The sequence below is a fragment of the Ranitomeya variabilis genome, chromosome 5 (assembly GCF_051348905.1).
Source record: "Ranitomeya variabilis isolate aRanVar5 chromosome 5, aRanVar5.hap1, whole genome shotgun sequence".
NCBI classification, from domain to species: domain Eukaryota; kingdom Metazoa; phylum Chordata; class Amphibia; order Anura; family Dendrobatidae; genus Ranitomeya; species Ranitomeya variabilis.
The window spans coordinates 2,896,015-2,922,757 of record NC_135236.1 but is presented as its reverse complement, the minus strand read 5'-3'; the positions used below and the strand labels follow the sequence as shown (position 1 = coordinate 2,922,757).

Here is a 26,743-nt window from a genome sequence, read left to right as displayed (position 1 = left end):
GTATAATGTCAGTACTCACCGCTCCGTATACACAAGGGGAGGACACTATATACTGTATATTATAGAGCAATCGTATAACGTCAGTACTCACCGCTCCATATATACAAGGGGAGGGCACTATATACTGTATATAATGTATAGGGTAATCGTATAATGTCAGTACTCACCGCTCCGTATACACAAGGGGAGGACACTATATACTGTATATAATATATAGGGCAATCATGTCAGTACTCACCGCTCCGTACATACAAGGAGAGGACACTATATACTGTATATAATATATAGGGTAATCGTATGATGTCAGTAATCACTGCTCGTACACACAAGGGGAGGGCACTATATACTGTATATAACGTATAGGGTAATCGTATAATGTCAGTACTCACCGCTCCGTATACACAAGGGGAGGACACTATATACTGTATATTATAGAGCAATCGTATAACGTCAGTACTCACCGCTCCGTATATACAAGGGGAGGGCACTATATACTGTATGTAATGTATAGGGTAATCGTATAATGTCAGTACTCACCGCTCCGTATATACAAGGGGAGGGCACTATATACTGTATATAATGTATAGGGTAATCGTATAATGTCAGTACTCACCGCTCCGTATATACAAGGGGAGGACACTATATACTGTATATAATATATAGGGCAATCGTATAATGTCAGTACTCACCGCTCGTATACACAAGGGGAGTACACTACATACTGTATATAATATATAGGGTAATCGTATAATGTCAGTAATCACTGCTCGTACACACAAGGGGAGGACACTACTGCATATAATATATAGGGCAATCGTATAACGTCAGTACTCATCGCTCCGTATATACAAGGGGAGGGCACTATATACTGTATATAATGTATAGGGTAATCGTATAATGTCAGTACTCACCGCTCCGTATATACAAGGGGAGGACACTATATACTGTATATAATATATAGGGTAATCGTATAACGTCAGTAATCACTGGTCGTACACACAAGGGGAGGACACTATATACTGTATATAATGTATAGGGCAATCGTATAATGTCAGAACTCATCGCTCCGTATATACAATGGGAGGACACTATATACTGTATATAATATATAGGGCAATCGTATAATGTCAGTACTCACCGCTCGTATACACAAGGGGAGTACACTACATACTGTATATAATATATAGGGTAATCGTATAATGTCAGTAATCACTGCTCGTACACACAAGGGGAGGACACTATATACTGTATATTATAGGGCAATCGTATAATGTCAGTACTCACCGCTCCGTATATACAAGGGGAGGACACTACTGCATATAATATATAGGGCAATCGTATAACGTCAGTACTCATCGCTCCGTATATACAAGGGGAGGGCACTATATACTGTATATAATGTATAGGGTAATCGTATAATGTCAGTACTCACCGCTCCGTATATACAAGGGGAGGACACTATATACTGTATATAATATACAGAGCAATCGTATAATGTCAGTACTCACCGCTCCGTATATACAATGGGAGGACACTATATACTGTATATAATATATAGGGCAATCGTATAACGTCAGTACTCACTGCTCCGTATATACAAGGGGAGAACACTATATACAGTATATAATGTATAGGGCAATCATATAATGTCAGTACTCACCGCTCCGTATATACAAGGGGAGGACACTATATACTGTATATAATATATAGGGCAATCGTATAATGTCAGTACTCACCGCTCCGTATATACAAGGGGAGGGCACTATATACTGTATATAATGTATAGGGTAATCGTATAACGTCAGTACTCATCGCTCCGTATATACAAGGGGAGGACACTATATACTGTATATTATAGGGCAATCATATAACGACAGTACTCACCGCTCTGTAAATAAAAAGGGAGGACACTATATACTGTATAAAATATATAGGGTAATTGTATGTCAGTACTCACCGCTCCGTATACACAAGGGGAGGACACTATATACAGTATATTATAGAGCAATCGTATAACGTCAGTACTCACCGCTCCGTATACACAAGGGGAGGGCACTATATACTGTATATAATGTATAGGGTAATCGTATAATGTCAGTACTCACCGCTCCGTATACACAAGGGGAGGACACTATATACTGTATATTATAGAGCAATCGTATAACGTCAGTACTCACCGCTCCGTATACACAAGGGGAGGGCACTATATACTGTATATAATATATAGGGCAATCATATGTCAGTACTCACTGCTCCGTACATACAAGGGGAGGACACTATATACTGTATATAATATATAGGGTAATCATATAACGTCAGTAATCACTGCTCGTACACACAAGGGGAGGACACTATATACTGTATATAATGTATAGGGTAATCGTATAACGTCAGTACTCATCGCTCCGTATATACAAGGGGAGGACACTATATACTGTATATAATGTATAGGGTAATTGTATAATGTCAGTACTCACCGCTCCATATATACAAGGGGAGGACACTATATACTGTATAGGGTAATCGTATAATGTCAGTACTCACCGCTCCGTATATACAAGGGGAGGACACTATATACTGTATATAATGTATAGGGTAATCGTATGTCAGTACTCACCGCTCCGTATACACAAGGGGAGGACACTATATACTGTATATTATAGAGCAATCGTATAACATCAGTACTCATCGCTCCGTATATACAAGGGGAGGGCACTATATACTGTATATAATATACAGGGCAATCGTATAATGTCAGTACTCACCGCTCCGTATATACAAGGGGAGGGCACTATATACTGCATATAATATATAGGGTAATCGTATAATGTCAGTACTCACCGCTCCGTATATACAAGGGGAGGACACTATATACTGTATATAATATATAGGGTAATCGTATAATGTCAGTAATCACTGCTCGTACACACAAGGGGAGGACACTACTGCATATAATATATAGGGCAATCGTATAACGTCAGTACTCACCGCTCCGTATATACAAGGGGAGGACACTATATACTGCATATAATATATAGGGCAATCGTATAATGTCAGTACTCACCGCTCCGTATATACAAGGGGAGGACACTATATACTGTATATAATGTATAGGGTAATCGTATAATGTCAGTACTCACCGCTCGTATACACAAGGGGAGGACACTATATACTGTATATTATAGGGCAATCGTATGTCAGTACTCACCGCTCCGTATACACAAGGGGAGGACACTATATACTGTATATTATAGAGCAATCGTATAACGTCAGTACTCATCGCTCCGTATATACAAGGGGAGGGCACTATATACTGTATATAATGTATAGGGTAATCGTATAATGTCAGTACTCACCGCTCCGTATATACAAGGGGAGGACACTATATACTGTATATAATGTATAGGGTAATCGTATGTCAGTACTCACCGCTCCGTATACACAAGGGAAGGACACTATATACTGTATATTATAGAGCAATCGTATAACGTCAGTACTCATCGCTCCGTATATATAAGGGGAGGGCACTACATACTGTATATAATGTATAGGGTAATCGTATAATGTCAGTACTCACCGCTCCGTATATACAAGGGGAGGGCACTATATACTGTATATAATGTATAGGGTAATCGTATAATGTCAGTACTCACCGCTCCGTATATACAAGGGGAGGACACTATATACTGTATATAATATATAGGGCAATCGTATAATGTCAGTACTCACCGCTCGTATACACAAGGGGAGTACACTACATACTGTATATAATATATAGGGTAATCGTATAATGTCAGTAATCACTGCTCGTACACACAAGGGGAGGACACTACTGCATATAATATATAGGGCAATCGTATAACGTCAGTACTCACCGCTCCGTATACACAAGGGGAGGACACTATATACTGTATATTATAGAGCAATCGTATAACGTCAGTACTCATCGCTCCGTATATACAAGGGGAGGGCACTATATACTGTATATAATGTATAGGGTAATCGTATAATGTCAGTACTCACCGCTCCGTATATACAAGGGGAGGACACTATATACTGTATATAATATACAGGGCAATCGTATAATGTCAGTACTCACCGCTCCGTATACACAAGGGGAGGGCACTATATACTGTATATAATGTATAGGGTAATCGTATAATGTCAGTACTCACCGCTCCGTATATACAAGGGGAGGACACTATATACTGTATATTATAGAGCAATCGTATATCGTCAGTACTCATCGCTCCGTATATACAAGGGGAGGGCACTATATACTGTATATAATGTATAGGGTAATCGTATAATGTCAGTACTCACCGCTCCGTATATACAAGGGGAGGACACTATATACTGTATATAATATATAGGGCAATCGTATAATGTCAGTACTCACCGCTCGTATACACAAGGGGAGTACACTACATACTGTATATAATATATAGGGTAATCGTATAATGTCAGTAATCACTGCTTGTACACACAAGGGGAGGACACTACTGCATATAATATATAGGGCAATCGTATAACGTCAGTACTCATCGCTCCGTATATACAAGGGGAGGGCACTATATACTGTATATAATGTATAGGGTAATCGTATAATGTCAGTACTCACCGCTCCGTATATACAAGGGGAGGACACTATATACTGTATATAATATATAGGGTAATCGTATAACGTCAGTAATCACTGGTCGTACACACAAGGGGAGGACACTATATACTGTATATAATGTATAGGGCAATCGTATAATGTCAGTACTCATCGCTCCGTATATACAATGGGAGGACACTATATACTGTATATAATATATAGGGCAATCGTATAATGTCAGTACTCACCGCTCGTATACACAAGGGGAGTACACTACATACTGTATATAATATATAGGATAATCGTATAATGTCAGTAATCACTGCTCGTACACACAAGGGGAGGACACTATATACTGTATATTATAGGGCAATCGTATAATGTCAGTACTCACCGCTCCGTATATACAAGGGGAGGACACTACTGCATATAATATATAGGGCAATCGTATAATGTCAGTACTCACCGCTCCGTATATACAAGGGGAGGACACTATATACTGTATATAATATACAGAGCAATCGTATAATGTCAGTACTCATCGCTCCGTATATACAAGGGGAGGGCACTATATACTGTATATAATGTATAGGGTAATCGTATAATGTCAGTACTCACCGCTCCGTATACACAAGGGGAGGACACTATATACTGTATATTATAGAGCAATCGTATAACGTAGTACTCACCGCTCCGTATACACAAGGGGAGGGCACTATATACTGTATATAATGTATAGGGTAATCGTATAATGTCAGTACTCACCGCTCCGTATACACAAGGGGAGGACACTATATACTGTATATTATAGAGCAATCGTATAACGTCAGTACTCACCGCTCCGTATACACAAGGGGAGGACACTATATACTGTATATAATATATAGGGTAATCGTATAATGTCAGTAATCACTGCTCGTACACACAAGGGGAGGATACTATATACTGTATATAATATATAGGGCAATCGTATAATGTCAGTACTCATCGCTCCGTATATACAAGGGGAGGACACAATATACTGCATACAATATATAGGGCAATCGTATAATGTCAGTACTCACCGCTCCGTATATACAAGGGGAGGACACTATATACTGTATATAATGTATAGGGTAATCGTATGTCAGTACTCACCGCTCCGTATACACAAGGGGAGGACACTATATACTGTATATAATGTATAGGGTAATCGTATAATGTCAGTACTCATCGCTCCGTATATACAATGGGAGGACACTATATACTGTATATTATAGAGCAATCGTATAACGTCAGTACTCATCGCTCCGTATATACAAGGGGAGGGCACTATATACTGTATATAATGTATAGGGTAATCGTATGTCAGTACTCACCGCTCCGTATATACAAGGGGAGGACACTATATACTGTATATAATGTATAGGGTAATCGTATGTCAGTACTCACCGCTCCGTATACACAAGGGGAGGACACTATATACTGTATATAATATATAGGGTAATCGTATAATGTCAGTAATCACTGCTCGTACACACAAGGGGAGGACACTATATACTGTATATAATATATAGGGCAATCGTATAATGTCAGTACTCATCGCTCCGTATATACAAGGGGAGGACACAATATACTGCATATAATATTTAGGGCAATCGTATAATGTCAGTACTCACCGCTCCGTATATACAAGGGGAGGACACTATATACTGTATATAATGTATAGGGTAATCGTATGTCAGTACTCACCGCTCCGTATACACAAGGGGAGGACACTATATACTGTATATAATGTATAGGGTAATCGTATAATGTCAGTACTCATCGCTCCGTATATACAATGGGAGGACACTATATACTGTATATTATAGAGCAATCGTATAACGTCAGTACTCATCGCTCCGTATATACAAGGGGAGGGCACTATATACTGTATATAATGTATAGGGTAATCGTATGTCAGTACTCACCACTCCGTATACACAAGGGGAGGACACTATATACTGTATATTATAGAGCAATCGTATAACATCAGTACTCATCGCTCCGTATATACAAGGGGAGGGCACTATATACTGTATATAATATACAGGGCAATCGTATAATGTCAGTACTCACCGCTCCGTATATACAAGGGGAGGGCACTATATACTGCATATAATATATAGGGTAATCGTATAATGTCAGTACTCACCGCTCCGTATATACAAGGGGAGGACACTATATACTGTATATAATATATAGGGTAATCGTATAATGTCAGTAATCACTGCTCGTACACACAAGGGGAGGACACTACTGCATATAATATATAGGGCAATCGTATAACGTCAGTACTCACCGCTCCGTATATACAAGGGGAGGACACTATATACTGCATATAATATATAGGGCAATCGTATAATGTCAGTACTCACCGCTCCGTATATACAAGGGGAGGACACTATATACTGTATATAATGTATAGGGTAATCGTATAATGTCAGTACTCACCGCTCGTATACACAAGGGGAGGACACTATATACTGTATATTATAGGGCAATCGTATGTCAGTACTCACCGCTCCGTATACACAAGGGGAGGACACTATATACTGTATATTATAGAGCAATCGTATAACGTCAGTACTCATCGCTCCGTATATACAAGGGGAGGGCACTATATACTGTATATAATGTATAGGGTAATCGTATAATGTCAGTACTCACCGCTCCGTATATACAAGGGGAGGACACTATATACTGTATATAATGTATAGGGTAATCGTATGTCAGTACTCACCGCTCCGTATATACAAGGGGAGGACACTATATACTGTATATAATATACAGGGCAATCGTATAACGTCAGTACTCATCGCTCCGTATATATAAGGGGAGGGCACTACATACTGTATATAATGTATAGGGTAATCGTATAATGTCAGTACTCACCGCTCCGTATATACAAGGGGAGGGCACTATATACTGTATATAATGTATAGGGTAATCGTATAATGTCAGTACTCACCGCTCCGTATATACAAGGGGAGGACACTATATACTGTATATAATATATAGGGCAATCGTATAATGTCAGTACTCACCGCTCGTATACACAAGGGGAGTACACTACATACTGTATATAATATATAGGGTAATCGTATAATGTCAGTAATCACTGCTCGTACACACAAGGGGAGGACACTACTGCATATAATATATAGGGCAATCGTATAACGTCAGTACTCACCGCTCCGTATACACAAGGGGAGGACACTATATACTGTATATTATAGAGCAATCGTATAACGTCAGTACTCATCGCTCCGTATATACAAGGGGAGGGCACTATATACTGTATATAATGTATAGGGTAATCGTATAATGTCAGTACTCACCGCTCCGTATATACAAGGGGAGGACACTATATACTGTATATAATATACAGGGCAATCGTATAATGTCAGTACTCACCGCTCCGTATACACAAGGGGAGGGCACTATATACTGTATATAATGTATAGGGTAATCGTATAATGTCAGTACTCACCGCTCCGTATATACAAGGGGAGGACACTATATACTGTATATTATAGAGCAATCGTATATCGTCAGTACTCATCGCTCCGTATATACAAGGGGAGGGCACTATATACTGTATATAATGTATAGGGTAATCGTATAATGTCAGTACTCACTGCTCCGTATATACAAGGGGAGGACACTATATACTGTATATAATATATAGGGCAATCGTATAATGTCAGTACTCACCGCTCGTATACACAAGGGGAGTACACTACATACTGTATATAATATATAGGGTAATCGTATAATGTCAGTAATCACTGCTCGTACACACAAGGGGAGGACACTACTGCATATAATATATAGGGCAATCGTATAACGTCAGTACTCATCGCTCCGTATATACAAGGGGAGGGCACTATATACTGTATATAATATATAGGGTAATCGTATAACGTCAGTAATCACTGGTCGTACACACAAGGGGAGGACACTATATACTGTATATAATGTATAGGGCAATCGTATAATGTCAGTACTCATCGCTCCGTATATACAATGGGAGGACCCTATATACTGTATATAATATATAGGGCAATCGTATAATGTCAGTACTCACCGCTCGTATACACAAGGGGAGTACACTACATACTGTATATAATATATAGGGTAATCGTATAATGTCAGTAATCACTGCTCGTACACACAAGGGGAGGACACTATATACTGTATATTATAGGGCAATCGTATAATGTCAGTACTCACCGCTCCGTATATACAAGGGGAGGACACTACTGCATATAATATATAGGGCAATCGTATAACGTCAGTACTCATCGCTCCGTATATACAAGGGGAGGGCACTATATACTGTATATAATGTATAGGGTAATCGTATAATGTCAGTACTCACCGCTCTGTATATACAAGGGGAGGACACTATATACTGTATATAATATACAGAGCAATCGTATAATGTCAGTACTCACTGCTCCGTATATACAATGGGAGGACACTATATACTGTATATAATATATAGGGCAATCGTATAACGTCAGTACTCACTGCTCCGTATATACAAGGGGAGAACACTATATACAGTATATAATGTATAGGGCAATCATATAATGTCAGTACTCACCGCTCCGTATATACAAGGGGAGGACACTATATACTGTATATAATATATAGGGCAATCGTATAATGTCAGTACTCACCGCTCCGTATATACAAGGGGAGGGCACTATATACTGTATATAATGTATAGGGCAATCATATAACGACAGTACTCACCGCTCTGTAAATAAAAAGGAGGACACTATATACTGTATAAAATATATAGGGTAATTGTATGTCAGTACTCACCGCTCCGTATATACAAGGGGAGGACACTATATACTGTATATTATAGAGCAATCGTATAACGTCAGTACTCATCGCTCCGTATATACAAGGGGAGGGCACTATATACTGTATATAATGTATAGGGTAATCGTATAATGTCAGTACTCACCGCTCCGTATACACAAGGGGAGGACACTATATACTGTATATTATAGAGCAATCGTATAACGTCAGTACTCACCGCTCCGTATACACAAGGGGAGGGCACTATATACTGTATATAATGTATAGGGTAATCGTATAATGTCAGTACTCACCGCTCCGTATACACAAGGGGAGGACACTATATACTGTATATTATAGAGCAATCGTATAACGTCAGTACTCACCGCTCCGTATACACAAGGGGAGGACACTATATACTGTATATAATATATAGGGTAATCGTATAATGTCAGTAATCACTGCTCGTACACACAAGGGGAGGACACTATATACTGTATATAATATATAGGGCAATCGTATAATGTCAGTACTCATCGCTCCGTATATACAAGGGGAGGGCACTATATACTGTATATAATGTATAGGGTAATCGTATAATGTCAGTACTCACCGCTCCGTATACACAAGGGGAGGACACTATATACTGTATATTATAGAGCAATCGTATAACGTCAGTACTCACCGCTCCGTATACACAAGGGGAGGGCACTATATACTGTATATAATGTATAGGGTAATCGTATAATGTCAGTACTCACCGCTCCGTATACACAAGGGGAGGACACTATATACTGTATATTATAGAGCAATCGTATAACGTCAGTACTCACCGCTCCGTATACACAAGGGGAGGACACTATATACTGTATATAATATATAGGGTAATCGTATAATGTCAGTACTCACCGCTCCGTATATACAAGGGGAGGACACTATATACTGTATATAATGTATAGGGTAATCGTATAATGTCAGTACTCACCGCTCGTATACACAAGGGGAGGACACTATATACTGTATATTATAGGGCAATCGTATGTCAGTACTCACCGCTCCGTATACACAAGGGGAGGACACTATATACTGTATATTATAGAGCAATCGTATAACGTCAGTACTCATCGCTCCGTATATACAAGGGGAGGGCACTATATACTGTATATAATGTATAGGGTAATCGTATAATGTCAGTACTCACCGCTCCGTATATACAAGGGGAGGACACTATATACTGTATATAATGTATAGGGTAATCGTATGTCAGTACTCACCGCTCCGTATACACAAGGGAAGGACACTATATACTGTATATTATAGAGCAATCGTATAACGTCAGTACTCATCGCTCCGTATATATAAGGGGAGGGCACTACATACTGTATATAATGTATAGGGTAATCGTATAATGTCAGTACTCACCGCTCCGTATATACAAGGGGAGGGCACTATATACTGTATATAATGTATAGGGTAATCGTATAATGTCAGTACTCACCGCTCCGTATATACAAGGGGAGGACACTATATACTGTATATAATATATAGGGCAATCGTATAATGTCAGTACTCACCGCTCGTATACACAAGGGGAGTACACTACATACTGTATATAATATATAGGGTAATCGTATAATGTCAGTAATCACTGCTCGTACACACAAGGGGAGGACACTACTGCATATAATATATAGGGCAATCGTATAACGTCAGTACTCACCGCTCCGTATACACAAGGGGAGGACACTATATACTGTATATTATAGAGCAATCGTATAACGTCAGTACTCATCGCTCCGTATATACAAGGGGAGGGCACTATATACTGTATATAATGTATAGGGTAATCGTATAATGTCAGTACTCACCGCTCCGTATATACAAGGGGAGGACACTATATACTGTATATAATATACAGGGCAATCGTATAATGTCAGTACTCACCGCTCCGTATACACAAGGGGAGGGCACTATATACTGTATATAATGTATAGGGTAATCGTATAATGTCAGTACTCACCGCTCCGTATATACAAGGGGAGGACACTATATACTGTATATTATAGAGCAATCGTATATCGTCAGTACTCATCGCTCCGTATATACAAGGGGAGGGCACTATATACTGTATATAATGTATAGGGTAATCGTATAATGTCAGTACTCACTGCTCCGTATATACAAGGGGAGGACACTATATACTGTATATAATATATAGGGCAATCGTATAATGTCAGTACTCACCGCTCGTATACACAAGGGGAGTACACTACATACTGTATATAATATATAGGGTAATCGTATAATGTCAGTAATCACTGCTCGTACACACAAGGGGAGGACACTACTGCATATAATATATAGGGCAATCGTATAACGTCAGTACTCATCGCTCCGTATATACAAGGGGAGGGCACTATATACTGTATATAATATATAGGGTAATCGTATAACGTCAGTAATCACTGGTCGTACACACAAGGGGAGGACACTATATACTGTATATAATGTATAGGGCAATCGTATAATGTCAGTACTCATCGCTCCGTATATACAATGGGAGGACCCTATATACTGTATATAATATATAGGGCAATCGTATAATGTCAGTACTCACCGCTCGTATACACAAGGGGAGTACACTACATACTGTATATAATATATAGGGTAATCGTATAATGTCAGTAATCACTGCTCGTACACACAAGGGGAGGACACTATATACTGTATATTATAGGGCAATCGTATAATGTCAGTACTCACCGCTCCGTATATACAAGGGGAGGACACTACTGCATATAATATATAGGGCAATCGTATAACGTCAGTACTCATCGCTCCGTATATACAAGGGGAGGGCACTATATACTGTATATAATGTATAGGGTAATCGTATAATGTCAGTACTCACCGCTCTGTATATACAAGGGGAGGACACTATATACTGTATATAATATACAGAGCAATCGTATAATGTCAGTACTCACTGCTCCGTATATACAATGGGAGGACACTATATACTGTATATAATATATAGGGCAATCGTATAACGTCAGTACTCACTGCTCCGTATATACAAGGGGAGAACACTATATACAGTATATAATGTATAGGGCAATCATATAATGTCAGTACTCACCGCTCCGTATATACAAGGGGAGGACACTATATACTGTATATAATATATAGGGCAATCGTATAATGTCAGTACTCACCGCTCCGTATATACAAGGGGAGGGCACTATATACTGTATATAATGTATAGGGCAATCATATAACGACAGTACTCACCGCTCTGTAAATAAAAAGGAGGACACTATATACTGTATAAAATATATAGGGTAATTGTATGTCAGTACTCACCGCTCCGTATATACAAGGGGAGGACACTATATACTGTATATTATAGAGCAATCGTATAACGTCAGTACTCATCGCTCCGTATATACAAGGGGAGGGCACTATATACTGTATATAATGTATAGGGTAATCGTATAATGTCAGTACTCACCGCTCCGTATACACAAGGGGAGGACACTATATACTGTATATTATAGAGCAATCGTATAACGTCAGTACTCACCGCTCCGTATACACAAGGGGAGGGCACTATATACTGTATATAATGTATAGGGTAATCGTATAATGTCAGTACTCACCGCTCCGTATACACAAGGGGAGGACACTATATACTGTATATTATAGAGCAATCGTATAACGTCAGTACTCACCGCTCCGTATACACAAGGGGAGGACACTATATACTGTATATAATATATAGGGTAATCGTATAATGTCAGTAATCACTGCTCGTACACACAAGGGGAGGACACTATATACTGTATATAATATATAGGGCAATCGTATAATGTCAGTACTCATCGCTCCGTATATACAAGGGGAGGGCACTATATACTGTATATAATGTATAGGGTAATCGTATAATGTCAGTACTCACCGCTCCGTATACACAAGGGGAGGACACTATATACTGTATATTATAGAGCAATCGTATAACGTCAGTACTCACCGCTCCGTATACACAAGGGGAGGGCACTATATACTGTATATAATGTATAGGGTAATCGTATAATGTCAGTACTCACCGCTCCGTATACACAAGGGGAGGACACTATATACTGTATATTATAGAGCAATCGTATAACGTCAGTACTCACCGCTCCGTATACACAAGGGGAGGACACTATATACTGTATATAATATATAGGGTAATCGTATAATGTCAGTAATCACTGCTCGTACACACAAGGGGAGGACACTATATACTGTATATAATATATAGGGCAATCGTATAATGTCAGTACTCATCGCTCCGTATATACAAGGGGAGGACACAATATACTGCATATAATATATAGGGCAATCGTATAATGTCAGTACTCACCGCTCCGTATATACAAGGGGAGGACACTATATACTGTATATAATGTATAGGGTAATCGTATGTCAGTACTCACCGCTCCGTATACACAAGGGGAGGACACTATATACTGCATATAATGTATAGGGTAATCGTATAATGTCAGTACTCATCGCTCCGTATATACAATGGGAGGACACTATATACTGTATATTATAGAGCAATCGTATAACGTCAGTACTCATCGCTCCGTATATACAAGGGGAGGGCACTATATACTGTATATAATGTATAGGGTAATCGTATGTCAGTACTCACCGCTCCGTATATACAAGGGGAGGACACTATATACTGTATATAATGTATAGGGTAATCGTATAATGTCAGTACTCACCGCTCCGTATATACAAGGGGAGGACACTATATACTGTATATAATGTATAGGGTAATCGTATAATGTCAGTACTCACCGCTCCGTATATACAAGGGGAGGACACTATATACTGTATATAATGTATAGGGTAATTGTATGTCAGTACTCACCGCTCCGTATACACAAGGGGAGGACACTATATACTGTATATTATAGGGCAGTCGTATAACGTCAGTACTCATCGCTCCGTATATACAATGGGAGGACACTATATACTGTATATAATGTATAGGGCAATCGTATAACGTCAGTACTCACTGCTCCGTATATACAAGGGGAAGACTATATACTGTATATAATGTATAGGGCAATCATATAACGACAGTACTCACCGCTCTGTAAGTAAAAAGGGAAGACACTATATACTGTATAAAATATATAGGGTAATTGTATGTCAGTACTCATCGCTCCGTATATACAAGGGGAGGACACTATATACTGTATAGGGTAATCGTATAATGTCAGTACTCACCACTCCGTATATACAAGGGGAGGACACTATATATATTGTATAGGGTAATCGTTTAACATCAGTACTAATACATTCTACACATACACACATCGCCCCCGGTCATTATATACTATACACTGTATATAATGTTTAATGGAGTAATCGTACAATGTCAGTACTTGCATACCCATACCCCGTCATTATACACTATACACACACACACACACACACACACACACACACACACCACGTTCCCCCGGTCAATAAACATAGAGATGGGCAAACCCGAACAGTAAAGTTCGGTGTCCATACTGCTCGGGTGAAGTCCGTGTTACTGTTTGGGTTCGGCTGCCCAAATGCCGGGTGTTTGTCGTGTTGTTAGGTGGATGACAAACATGGCTTCTGATCGGTGGTGAAATCATCCTTGCTGGTCAGAGAGCCGCGGTTCCCACACTGTCAGACAGCAGGAGCGCTCAGCTGTGAGCGGAGGTATACAGTTTACCTCTGGTCACTGGTGTCAGCAGATGGGACTACTGCTCCCATCATCTGACGCCTACTGCAGCTAATAACAGCGAGACCAGGAGGGCCAGATGGGAGGGTTCCTCTGCCGCTCTTGCACTGTACATAAAAAACAAACAAACAAAAACAAAACACGGCATGGGTTCCCCTGTATTTTTTCTAACCAGCCTGACAAAACTCGCAGCTGGGGGCAGCAACACTCAGCTGTCAGCTTCAGCAAGGCTGGTTCTCAAGAATAGAGGGGTCCTCACGCCGTAATTTTTAATAATTTAAATAAGTACGGCGTCGAGTCCCCCCCATTTTTAACAACCAACCTTGCCAAAGCAGACAGCTTGGGGCTGGTATTCTCAGGCTGGTAAGGGGCCCTGGATATTGGCCCCCCAGCCTAAAAATAGCAGCCAGCAGCTGCCCAGAAAAGGCGCATCTATTAGATGCACCTACTCTGGCGCTTGGCCCGGCTCTTCCCCCTTGTCCTGTAGCGGTGACAGGTGGGGTTCATATTTGTGGGGTTGATGTCACCTTTGTATTGTCACGTGACATCAAGCCCACGGATTAGTAATGGAGAGCTGTCTACAAGAACCTATCCATTACTAATCCTATAGTTATATGTAAAGACACACAGAATAAAGTCCTTTAATTCAAAGAAAGACACAGACTCCTTTAATATTCTTAAAGGAAACCTGTCACCCCCAAAATCGAAGGTGAGCTAAGCCCACCGGCATCAGGGGCTTATCTCCAGCATTCTGGAATGCATTCTGTAATGCTGTAGAGAAGCCCCCGATGTTTCCTGAAAGATGAGAAAAAGAGGTTAGATTATACTCACCCAGGGGTGAGCGGTGCCGGTACGATGGGCGCCGTGGTCCGGGGACTCCTATCTTCTTACGATGACGTCCTCTTCTTGTCTTCAGGCTGCGGCTCCTGCACAGGCGTACTTTATCTCCCTGTTAAGGGCAAAGCAAAGTATTGCAGTGTGCAGGTGCCGGGAAAGGTCAGAGAGGCCCAGCGCCTGCGCACTGCAGTACTTTGCTCTGCCCTCAACAGGACAGATCAGTACGCCAGCGCCAGAGCCGGAGCGTGAAGACAAGAAGAGGACGTCATCCTAAGAAGATGGGAGGCCCCGGAACGGACAGCGACGCCCATCGTACCCCCCCTGGGTGAGTATAATCTAACCTCTTTTTCTCATTTTTCAGGTTACATGGGGGGCTTATCTACAGCATTACAGAATGCATTACAGGATGCTGGAGATAAGCCCCTGATGCCGGTGAGCTTAGCTCATATATGATTTTGGGAGTGACAGGTTCCCTTTAATTAAACCATATGTACTGCAACATCTAATTCCACTGAAACCCTCTATCTCCTGTAATAAAAGTAAAATAAAAAACAATATCCCTCCCCTGTCCGGTGTTCTGTCCCACGCCATAATCCATGTCTGGGGGATAAACAGTTCTCAACCTGGATGGTGCCAAGATGCGACCGCCCCGGCTGAGAGCCACTGGGGAATGAGCTGCTGCGAGCGCCGGGTCAGTGACTGGAGGTGACGTCACTGAGGTTACTGCAGATCACTGAGCTCCGTTCCCAGCCGGGCTGAGCTGCCACGACCCCACCGACACCCCGCTAGCATTTATCTCATTATACACACAAGCCGGAAGCCTGCACTCCCTGCTGAACGCACTCAGCACTCTCGTAAGTCTGTTCTCCTCACGCTCCGCACTCTCGCTGTCCGTTCTCCCCACGCTACGCACTCTCGCTGTCCGTTCTCCCCACGCTCCGCACTCTCGCTGTCCGTTCTCCCCACGCTCCGCACTCTCGCTGTCCGTTCTCCCCACGCTCCGCACTCTCGCTGTCCGTTCTCCCCACGCTCCGCACTCTCGCTGTTTGTTCTCCGCACTCTCGCTGTCCGTTCTCCTCACGCTCCGCACTCTCGCTGTTTGTTCTCCGCACTCTCGCTGTCCGTTCTCCCCACGCTCCGCACTCTCGCTGTCCGTTCTCCTCACTCTCGCTGTCAGTTCTCCCCACGCTCCGCACTCTCGCTGTTTGTTCTCCGCACTCTCGCTGTCCGTTCTCCTCACGCTCCGCACTCTCGCTGTCAGTTCTCCCCACGCTCCGCACTCTCGCTGTCAGTTCTCCCCACGCTCCGCACTCTCGCTGTCAGTTCTCCCCACGCTCCGCACTCTCGCTGTCAGTTCTCCCCACGCTCCGCACTCTCGCTGTCAGTTCTCCCCACGCTCCGCACTCTCGCTGTCAGTTCTCCCCACGCTCCGCACTCTCGCTGTCCTTTTCCCCCCACGCTCCGCACTCTCGCTGTCCGTTCTCCCCACGCTCCGCACTCTCGCTGTCCGTTCTCCCCACGCTCCGCACTCTCGCTGTCCGTTCTCCCCACGCTCCGCACTCTCGCTGTCCGTTCTCCCCACGCTCCGCACTCTCGCTGTCCGTTCTCCCCACGCTCCGCACTCTCGCTGTCCGTTCTCCCCACGCTCCGCACTCTCGCTGTCCGTTCTCCCCAGGCTCCGCACTCTCGCTGTCCGTTCTCCCCACGCTCCGCACTCTCGCTGTCCGTTCTCCCCACTCTCGCTGTCCGTTCTCCCCACGCTCCGCACTCTCGCTGTCCGTTCTCCCCACGCTCCGCACTCTCGCTGTCCGTTCTCCCCACGCTCCGCACTCTCGCTGTCCGTTCTCCCCACGCTCCGCACTCTCGCTGTCCGTTCTCCCCACGCTCCGCACTCTCGCTGTCCGTTCTCCCCACGCTCCGCACTCTCGCTGTCCGTTCTCCCCACGCTCCGCACTCTCGCTGTCCGTTCTCCCCACGCTCCGCACTCTCGCTGTCCGTTCTCCCCACGCTCCGCACTCTCGCTGTCCGTTCTCCTCACTCTCGCTGTCAGTTCTCCCCACGCTCCGCACTCTCGCTGTTTGTTCTCCGCACTCTCGCTGTCCGTTCTCCTCACGCTCCGCACTCTCGCTGTCAGTTCTCCCCACGCTCCGCACTCTCGCTGTCCGTTCTCCCCACGCTCCGCACTCTCGCTGTCCGTTCTCCCCACGCTCCGCACTCTCGCTGTCCGTTCTCCCCACGCTCCGCACTCTCGCTGTCCGTTCTCCTCACTCTCGCTGTCAGTTCTCCCCACGCTCCGCACTCTCGCTGTTTGTTCTCCGCACTCTCGCTGTCCGTTCTCCTCACGCTCCGCACTCTCGCTGTCAGTTCTCCCCACGCTCCGCACTCTCGCTGTCCGTTCTCCCCACGCTCCGCACTCTCACTGTCCTTTTCCCCCCACGCTCCGCACTCTCGCTGTCCGTTCTCCCCACGCTCCGCACTCTCGCTGTCCGTTCTCCCCACGCTCCGCACTCTCGCTGTCCGTTCTCCCCACGCTCCGCACTCTCGCTGTCCGTTCTCCCCACGCTCCGCACTCTCGCTGTCCGTTCTCCCCACGCTCCGCACTCTCGCTGTCCGTTCTCCCCAGGCTCCGCACTCTCGCTGTCCGTTCTCCCCAGGCTCCGCACTCTCGCTGTCCGTTCTCCCCAGGCTCCGCACTCTCGCTGTCCGTTCTCCCCAGGCTCCGCACTCTCGCTGTCCGTTCTCCCCAGGCTCCGCACTCTCGCTGTCCGTTCTCCCCACGCTCCGCACTCTCGCTGTCCGTTCTCCCCACGCTCCGCACTCTCGCTGTCCGTTCTCCCCACGCTCCGCACTCTCGCTGTCCGTTCTCCCCACGCTCCGCACTCTCGCTGTCCGTTCTCCCCACGCTCCGCACTCTCGCTGTCCGTTCTCCCCACGCTCCGCACTCTCGCTGTCCGTTCTCCCCACGCTCCGCACTCTCGCTGTCCGTTCTCCCCACGCTCCGCACTCTCGCTGTCCGTTCTCCCCACGCTCCGCACTCTCGCTGTCAGTTCTCCCCACGCTCCGCACTCTCGCTGTCAGTTCTCCCCACGCTCCGCACTCTCGCTGTTTGTTCTCCGCACTCTCGCTGTCCGTTCTCCCCACGCTCCGCACTCTCGCTGTTTGTTCTCCGCACTCTCGCTGTCCGTTCTCCTCACGCTCCGCACTCTCGCTGTCCGTTCTCCCCACGCTCCGCACTCTCGCTGTCCGTTCTCCTCACTCTCGCTGTCCGTTCTCCCCACGCTCCGCACTCTCGCTGTCAGTTCTCCCCACGCTCCGCACTCTCGCTGTCCGTTCTCCCCACGCTCCGCACTCTCGCTGTCCGTTCTCCTCACTCTCGCTGTCAGTTCTCCCCACGCTCCGCACTCTCGCTGTCAGTTCTCCCCACGCTCCGCACTCTCGCTGTCAGTTCTCCCCACGCTCCGCACTCTCGCTGTCAGTTCTCCCCACGCTCCGCACTCTCGCTGTCAGTTCTCCCCACGCTCCGCACTCTCGCTGTCAGTTCTCCCCACGCTCCGCACTCTCGCTGTCAGTTCTCCCCACGCTCCGCACTCTCGCTGTCAGTTCTCCCCACGCTCCGCACTCTCGCTGTCAGTTCTCCCCACGCTCCGCACTCTCGCTGTCAGTTCTCCCCACGCTCCGCACTCTCGCTGTCCTTTTCCCCCCACGCTCCGCACTCTCGCTGTCCGTTCTCCCCACGCTCCGCACTCTCGCTGTCCGTTCTCCCCAGGCTCCGCACTCTCGCTGTCCGTTCTCCCCACGCTCCGCACTCTCGCTGTCCGTTCTCCCCACGCTCCGCACTCTCGCTGTCCGTTCTCCCCACGCTCCGCACTCTCGCTGTCCGTTCTCCCCACGCTCCGCACTCTCGCTGTCCGTTCTCCCCACGCTCCGCACTCTCGCTGTCCGTTCTCCCCACGCTCCGCACTCTCGCTGTCCGTTCTCCCCAGGCTCCGCACTCTCGCTGTCCGTTCTCCCCACGCTCCGCACTCTCGCTGTCTGTTCTCCCCACTCTCGCTGTCCGTTCTCCCCACGCTCCGCACTCTCGCTGTCCGTTCTCCCCACGCTCCGCACTCTCGCTGTCCGTTCTCCCCACGCTCCGCACTCTCGCTGTCCGTTCTCCCCACGCTCCGCACTCTCGCTGTCCGTTCTCCCCACGCTCCGCACTCTCGCTGTCCGTTCTCCCCACGCTCCGCACTCTCGCTGTCCGTTCTCCCCACGCTCCGCACTCTCGCTGTTTGTTCTCCGCACTCTTGCTGTCCGTTCTCCTCACGCTCCGCACTCTCGCTGTCCGTTCTCCCCACGCTCCGCACTCTCGCTGTCCGTTCTCCTCACTCTCGCTGTCAGTTCTCCCCACGCTCCGCACTCTCGCTGTTTGTTCTCCGCACTCTCGCTGTCCGTTCTCCTCACGCTCCGCACTCTCGCTGTCAGTTCTCCCCACGCTCCGCACTCTCGCTGTCCGTTCTCCCCACGCTCCGCACTCTCGCTGTCCGTTCTCCCCACGCTCCGCACTCTCGCTGTCCGTTCTCCCCACGCTCCGCACTCTCGCTGTCCGTTCTCCCCACGCTCCGCACTCTCGCTGTCCGTTCTCCCCACGCTCCGCACTCTCGCTGTCAGTTCTCCCCACGCTCCGCACTCTCGCTGTCCGTTCTCCCCACGCTCCGCACTCTCGCTGTCCGTTCTCCCCACGCTCCGCACTCTCGCTGTCCGTTCTCCCCACGCTCCGCACTCTCGCTGTCCGTTCTCCCCACGCTCCGCACTCTCGCTGTCCGTTCTCCCCACGCTCCGCACTCTCGCTGTCCGTTCTCCCCACGGTCGGGACTCCCAGCAGCGGATACTCACGGTTCGGACCTGTCTCCTCAGCAGATACAGCAGGAAGCTCCACAGTTTGGCCGTGAACGCCAGGAATCCTCGCAGGCCGAGCAGTCCCGGAGTCCGCATCATCCCGGGCGTGCAGGTGAGGGGTCCGGCTGGGCAGCGGGCGAGTACAGGCGGAGGGAGGCGGCGTCCTCGTCTCACATTGCGGCCACAGGACCGACGCGGAGCCGTCTGACAGCCGCCATGGCTGAGCGCCCGCGTCACTTCCGCCCCGCCGACGTCACCACTGCGCCTGCGCGGATTCACGGCCGGCTTCTCAAAGCGATTGCGCCAAATACACTCCATGTACTGAGCAGTCTCTCCCGGGTTCGTAATGCGCATGCGTCCCTTAATGGTAGGCGTCTTCCTTGTAGCACGCATGCGCCATTTCTGTAACCTGACTCCTCCGCGTATATAAAGAGGATGGGCAACTGAGAGAAAACGTGTAAAGCTGGCGGCTGCTGAGGAGGGATGTGTGTGGCGATGTGTGTGCGGGCCGTGGAGGTCTGCTGGAGGGTTTACATGGGGATGTCGCCAGAAGGAACTATATATGTGACGAAAATGTGTCCGTCCCCGTGTTATATCCCGAAAATGTGTCCGTCCCCGTGTTATATCCCGAAAATGTGTCCGTCCCCGTGTTATATCCCGAAAATGTGTCCGTCCCTGTGTTATATCCCGAAAATGTGTCTGTCCCCGTGTTATATCCTGAAAATGTGTCCGTCCCCGTGTTATATCCTGAAAATGTGTCCGTCCCCGTGTTATATCCTGAAAATGTGTCCGTCCCTGTGTTATATCCCGAAAATGTGTCCGTCCCTGTGTTATATCCCGAAAATGTGTCCGTCCTCGTGTTATATCCTGAAAATGTGTCCGTCCCCGTGTTATATCCCCAAAATGTGTCCGTCCTCGTGTTATATCCTGAAAATGTGTCCGTCCCCGTGTTATATCCTGAAAATGTGTCCGTCCCTGTGTTATATCCCGAAAATGTGTCCGTCCTCGTGTTATATCCTGAAAATGTGTCCGTCCCCGTGTTATATCCCCAAAATGTGTCCGTCCCTGTGTTATATCCTGAAAATGTGTCCGTCCTCGTGTTATATCCCGAAAATGTGTCTGTCCCCGTGTTATATCCCGAAAATGTGTCCGTCCTCGTGTTATATCCTGAAAATGTGTCCGTCCTCGTGTTATATCCCGAAAATGTGTCCGTCCTCGTGTTATATCCTGAAAATGTGTCCGTCCTCGTGTTATATCCCGAAAATGTGTCCGTCCCCGTGTTATATCCCGAAAATGTGTCCGTCCTCGTGTTATATCCTGAAAATGTGTCCGTCCCCGTGTTATATCCCGAAAATGTGTCCGTCCTCGTGTTATATCCTGAAAATGTGTCCGTCCCCGTGTTATATCCCGAAAATGTGTCCGTCCCCGTGTTATATCCCGAAAATGTGTCCGTCCCCGTGTTATATCCCGAAAATGTGTCCGTCCTCGTGTTATATCCCGAAAATGTGTCCGTCCTCGTGTTATATCCCGAAAATGTGTCTGTCCCCGTGTTATATCCCGAAAATGTGTCCGTCCTCGTGTTATATCCTGAAAATGTGTCCGTCCCCGTGTTATATCCCGAAAATGTGTCCGTCCCCGTGTTATATCCCGAAAATGTGTCCGTCCCCGTGTTATATCCCGAAAATGTGTCCGTCCTCGTGTTATATCCCGAAAATGTGTCCGTCCTCGTGTTATATCCCGAAAATGTGTCCGTCCCCGTGTTATATCCCGAAAATGTGTCCGTCCCCGTGTTATATCCCGAAAATGTGTCCGTCCCCGTGTTATATCCCGAAAATGTGTCCGTCCTCGTGTTATATCCTGAAAATGTGTCCGTCCCCGTGTTATATCCCGAAAATGTGTCCGTCCCCGTGTTATATCCCGAAAATGTGTCCGTCCCCGTGTTATATCCCGAAAATGTGTCCGTCCCCGTGTTATATCCCGAAAATGTGTCCGTCCCTGTGTTATATCCCGAAAATGTGTCTGTCCCCGTGTTATATCCCGAAAATGTGTCTGTCCCCGTGTTATATCCCGAAAATGTGTCCGTCCCCGTGTTATATCCCGAAAATGTGTCCGTCCCTGTGTTATATCCCGAAAATGTGTCCGTCCTCGTGTTATATCCTGAAAATGTGTCCGTCCCCGTGTTATATCCCGAAAATGTGTCCGTCCTCGTGTTATATCCCTAAAATGTGTCCGTCCTCGTGTTATATCCCGAAAATGTGTCCGTCCTCGTGTTATATCCCGAAAATGTGTCTGTCCTCGTGTTATATCCCGAAAATGTGTCTGTCCTCGTGTTATATCCCGAAAATGTGTCTGTCCTCGTGTTATATCCCGAAAATGTGTCTGTCCTCGTGTTATATCCCGAAAATGTGTCCGTCCTCGTGTTATATCCTGAAAATGTGTCCGTCCTCGTGTTATATCCCGAAAATGTGTCCGTCCTCGTGTTATATCCCGAAAATGTGTCCGTCCTCGTGTTATATCCCGAAAATGTGTCCGTCCTCGTGTTATATCCCGAAAATGTGTCCGTCCCCGTGTTATATCCCGAAAATGTGTCTGTCCTCGTGTTATATCCCGAAAATGTGTCCGTCCCCGTGTTATATCCTGAAAATGTGTCCGTCCCCGTGTTGTATCCTGAAAATGTGTCCGTCCCCGTGTTATATCCCGAAAATGTGTCCGTCCCCGTGTTATATCCCTAAAATGTGTCCGTCCTCGTGTTATATCCCGAAAATGTGTCCGTCCTCGTGTTATATCCTGAAAATGTGTCCGTCCTCGTGTTATATCCCGAAAATGTGTCCGTCCTCGTGTTATATCCCGAAAATGTGTCCGTCCTCGTGTTATATCCCGAAAATGTGTCCGTCCTCGTGTTATATCCCGAAAATGTGTCCGTCCTCGTGTTATATCCCGAAAATGTGTCCGTCCTCGTGTTATATCCTGAAAATGTGTCCGTCCTCGTGTTATATCCCGAAAATGTGTCCGTCCTCGTGTTATATCCTGAAAATGTGTCCGTCCCCGTGTTATATCCTGAAAATGTGTCCGTCCTCGTGTTATATCCCGAAAATGTGTCCGTCCCTGTGTTATATCCCTAAAATGTGTCCGTCCTCGTGTTATATCCCGAAAATGTGTCCGTCCTCGTGTTATATCCTGAAAATGTGTCCGTCCCTGTGTTATATCCCGAAAATGTGTCCGTCCTCGTGTTATATCCCGAAAATGTCTGTTCCTGTGTTATATCCCGAAAATGTGTCCGTCCCCACGTTATATCCGAAAATGTGTCCGTCCTCGTGTTATATCCCGAAAATGTCTGTTCCTGTGTTATATCCTGAAAATGTGTCCGTCCTCGTGTTATATCCCAAAAATGTGTCTGTCCCTGTGTTATATCCCGAAAATGTGTCCGCTCCCGTGTTATATCCCGAAAATGTGTCCGTCCTCGCGTTATATCCCAAAAATGTCTGTCACTGTGTTATATCCCGAAAATGTGTCCGCTCCCGTGTTATATCCCGAAAATGTGTCCGTCCTCGTGTTATATCCCAAAAATGTGTCTGTCCCTGTGTTATATCCCGAAAATGTGTCCGTCCTCGTGTTATATCCTGAAAATGTGTCCGTCCTCGTGTTATATCCCGAAAATGTGTCCGTCCCCGTGTTATATCCTGAAAATGTGTCCGTCCTCGTGTTATATCCTGAAAATGTGTCCGTCCCCATGTTATATCCCGAAAATGTGTCTGTCCTCGTGTTATATCCCTAAAATGTGTCCGTCCCCACGTTATATCCTGAAAATGTGTCCGTCCTCGTGTTATATCCCGAAAATGTGTCCGTCCTCGTGTTACATCCCAAAAATGTGTCCGTCCCTGTGTTATATCCCTAAAATGTGTCCGTCCTCGTGTTATATCCCGAAAATGTGTCCGTCCCTGTGTTATATCCCTAAAATGTGTCCGTCCTCGTGTTATATCCCGAAAATGTGTCCGTCCCCGTGTTATATCCCGAAAATGTGTCCGTCCCCGTGTTATATCCCGAAAATGTGTCCGTCCTCGTGTTATATCCCGAAAATGTGTCCGTCCTCGTGTTATATCCCGAAAATGTGTCCGTCCCCACGTTATATCCGAAAATGTGTCCGTCCTCGTGTTATATCCCGAAAATGTCTGTTCCTGTGTTATATCCTGAAAATGTGTCCGTCCTCGTGTTATATCCCAAAAATGTGTCTGTCCCTGTGTTATATCCCGAAAATGTGTCTGTCCCCGTGTTATATCCCGAAAATGTGTCCGCTCCCGTGTTATATCCCGAAAATGTGTCCGTCCTCGTGTTATATCCTGAAAATGTGTCCGTCCTCGTGTTATATCCCGAAAATGTGTCCGTCCCTGTGTTATATCCCTAAAATGTGTCCGTCCTCGTGTTATATCCCGAAAATGTGTCCGTCCCCGTGTTATATCCCGAAAATGTGTCCGTCCTCGTGTTATATCCCTAAAATGTGTCCGTCCTCGTGTTATATCCCGAAAATGTGTCCGTCCTCGTGTTATATCCCGAAAATGTCTGTTCCTGTGTTATATCCCGAAAATGTGTCCGTCCCCACGTTATATCCGAAAATGTGTCCGTCCTCGTGTTATATCCCGAAAATGTCTGTTCCTGTGTTATATCCTGAAAATGTGTCCGTCCTCGTGTTATATCCCAAAAATGTGTCTGTCCCTGTGTTATATCCCAAAAATGTGTCTGTCCCTGTGTTATATCCCAAAAATGTGTCTGTCCCTGTGTTATATCCCAAAAATGTGTCTGTCCCTGTGTTATATCCCGAAAATGTGTCCGTCCTCGTGTTATATCCTGAAAATGTGTCCGTCCTCGTGTTATATCCCAAAAATGTGTCTGTGCCTGTGTTATATCCCAAAAATGTGTCAGTCCTCGCGTTATATCCCGAGAATGTGTCCGTCCCCGTGTTATATCCCGAAAATGTGTCCGTCCTCGCGTTATATCCTGAAAATGTGTTTGGCCCCCGTGTTATATCCCGAAAATGTGTCCGTCCTCGTGTTATATACCAAAATTGTGTTTGACATTGTTTTATCCCTTTGTGTGTCAGTTTTCATCATTTGCTGGGCCACATTTTTTCATATTTTTTTTTATGAGTAGTCTGAGGGCTTGTGCACACGCTGCGGATTCCATTGCAGAATTTTCTGCAGCGGATTTGATAAATCCGCAGTGAAAACCGCTGCGGTTTTCACTGCGGATTTATCGCGGTTTCTATTGCGGTTTCCGCTGCGGTTTTACACCTGCAGTTTTCTATTGGAGCAGGTGTAAAACCACTGCGGATTCCGCACAAAGAATTGACATGCTGCGGAAAATAAACCACTGCGTTTCCGCGCGTTTTTTTCCGCAGCATGTGCGCTGCAGATTTCATTTCCCGTAGCTTTACATGGTACTGTAAATGCATGGGAAACTGCTGCGAATCCGCAGCTGCGGAAACGCAGCAAAATCCGCAGCGTGTGCACATACCCTAATTTTGCCTAAATCTTTTTGTGTGTTTTTCAGTTAAAATATGGCAAAGCCAAGTTTCTCAGCAGATGTCAGGAAGCTTATGTGACTGCGCAGCATTGTATGGTAATTAGCCAGGAGGAATAGACTGTTATCTATAAGTTGACTTTTGAATTTGTGTTTCTTTCTTGTTGGTCAAGGATACAGACTTTTGTTAGTGTAGCCTGTAATAAGTTGACATATAGTGTGATACATTGCCCTCTTATCCTGGATGACTACTGTAGTGATACAGGGTGTGAGGAAAACGAGAGCTGGCGGGATATGGA

At 45.7% G+C, this 26,743-nt stretch overlaps 1 protein-coding gene across 2 annotated transcripts in view; it reads right to left on the bottom strand.

Moving 5' to 3' along the window:
• CTDNEP1 (CTD nuclear envelope phosphatase 1) overlaps window positions 1–21,275 on the bottom strand; it is a 29,993-nt gene extending 8,718 nt beyond the window's left edge. The window contains exon 1 of one of the 2 annotated variants that reach the window (XM_077261444.1): window positions 20,928–21,275. In XM_077261444.1, coding sequence (XP_077117559.1) covers window positions 20,928–21,248 — 321 coding nt within the window. In that variant the 5' untranslated portion in view covers window positions 21,249–21,275. The remainder of the gene's footprint in view (window positions 1–20,927) is intronic. The other variant, XM_077261445.1, reaches the window with a different exon arrangement.
• Between the last annotated feature and the right edge of the window lie 5,468 nt (window positions 21,276–26,743).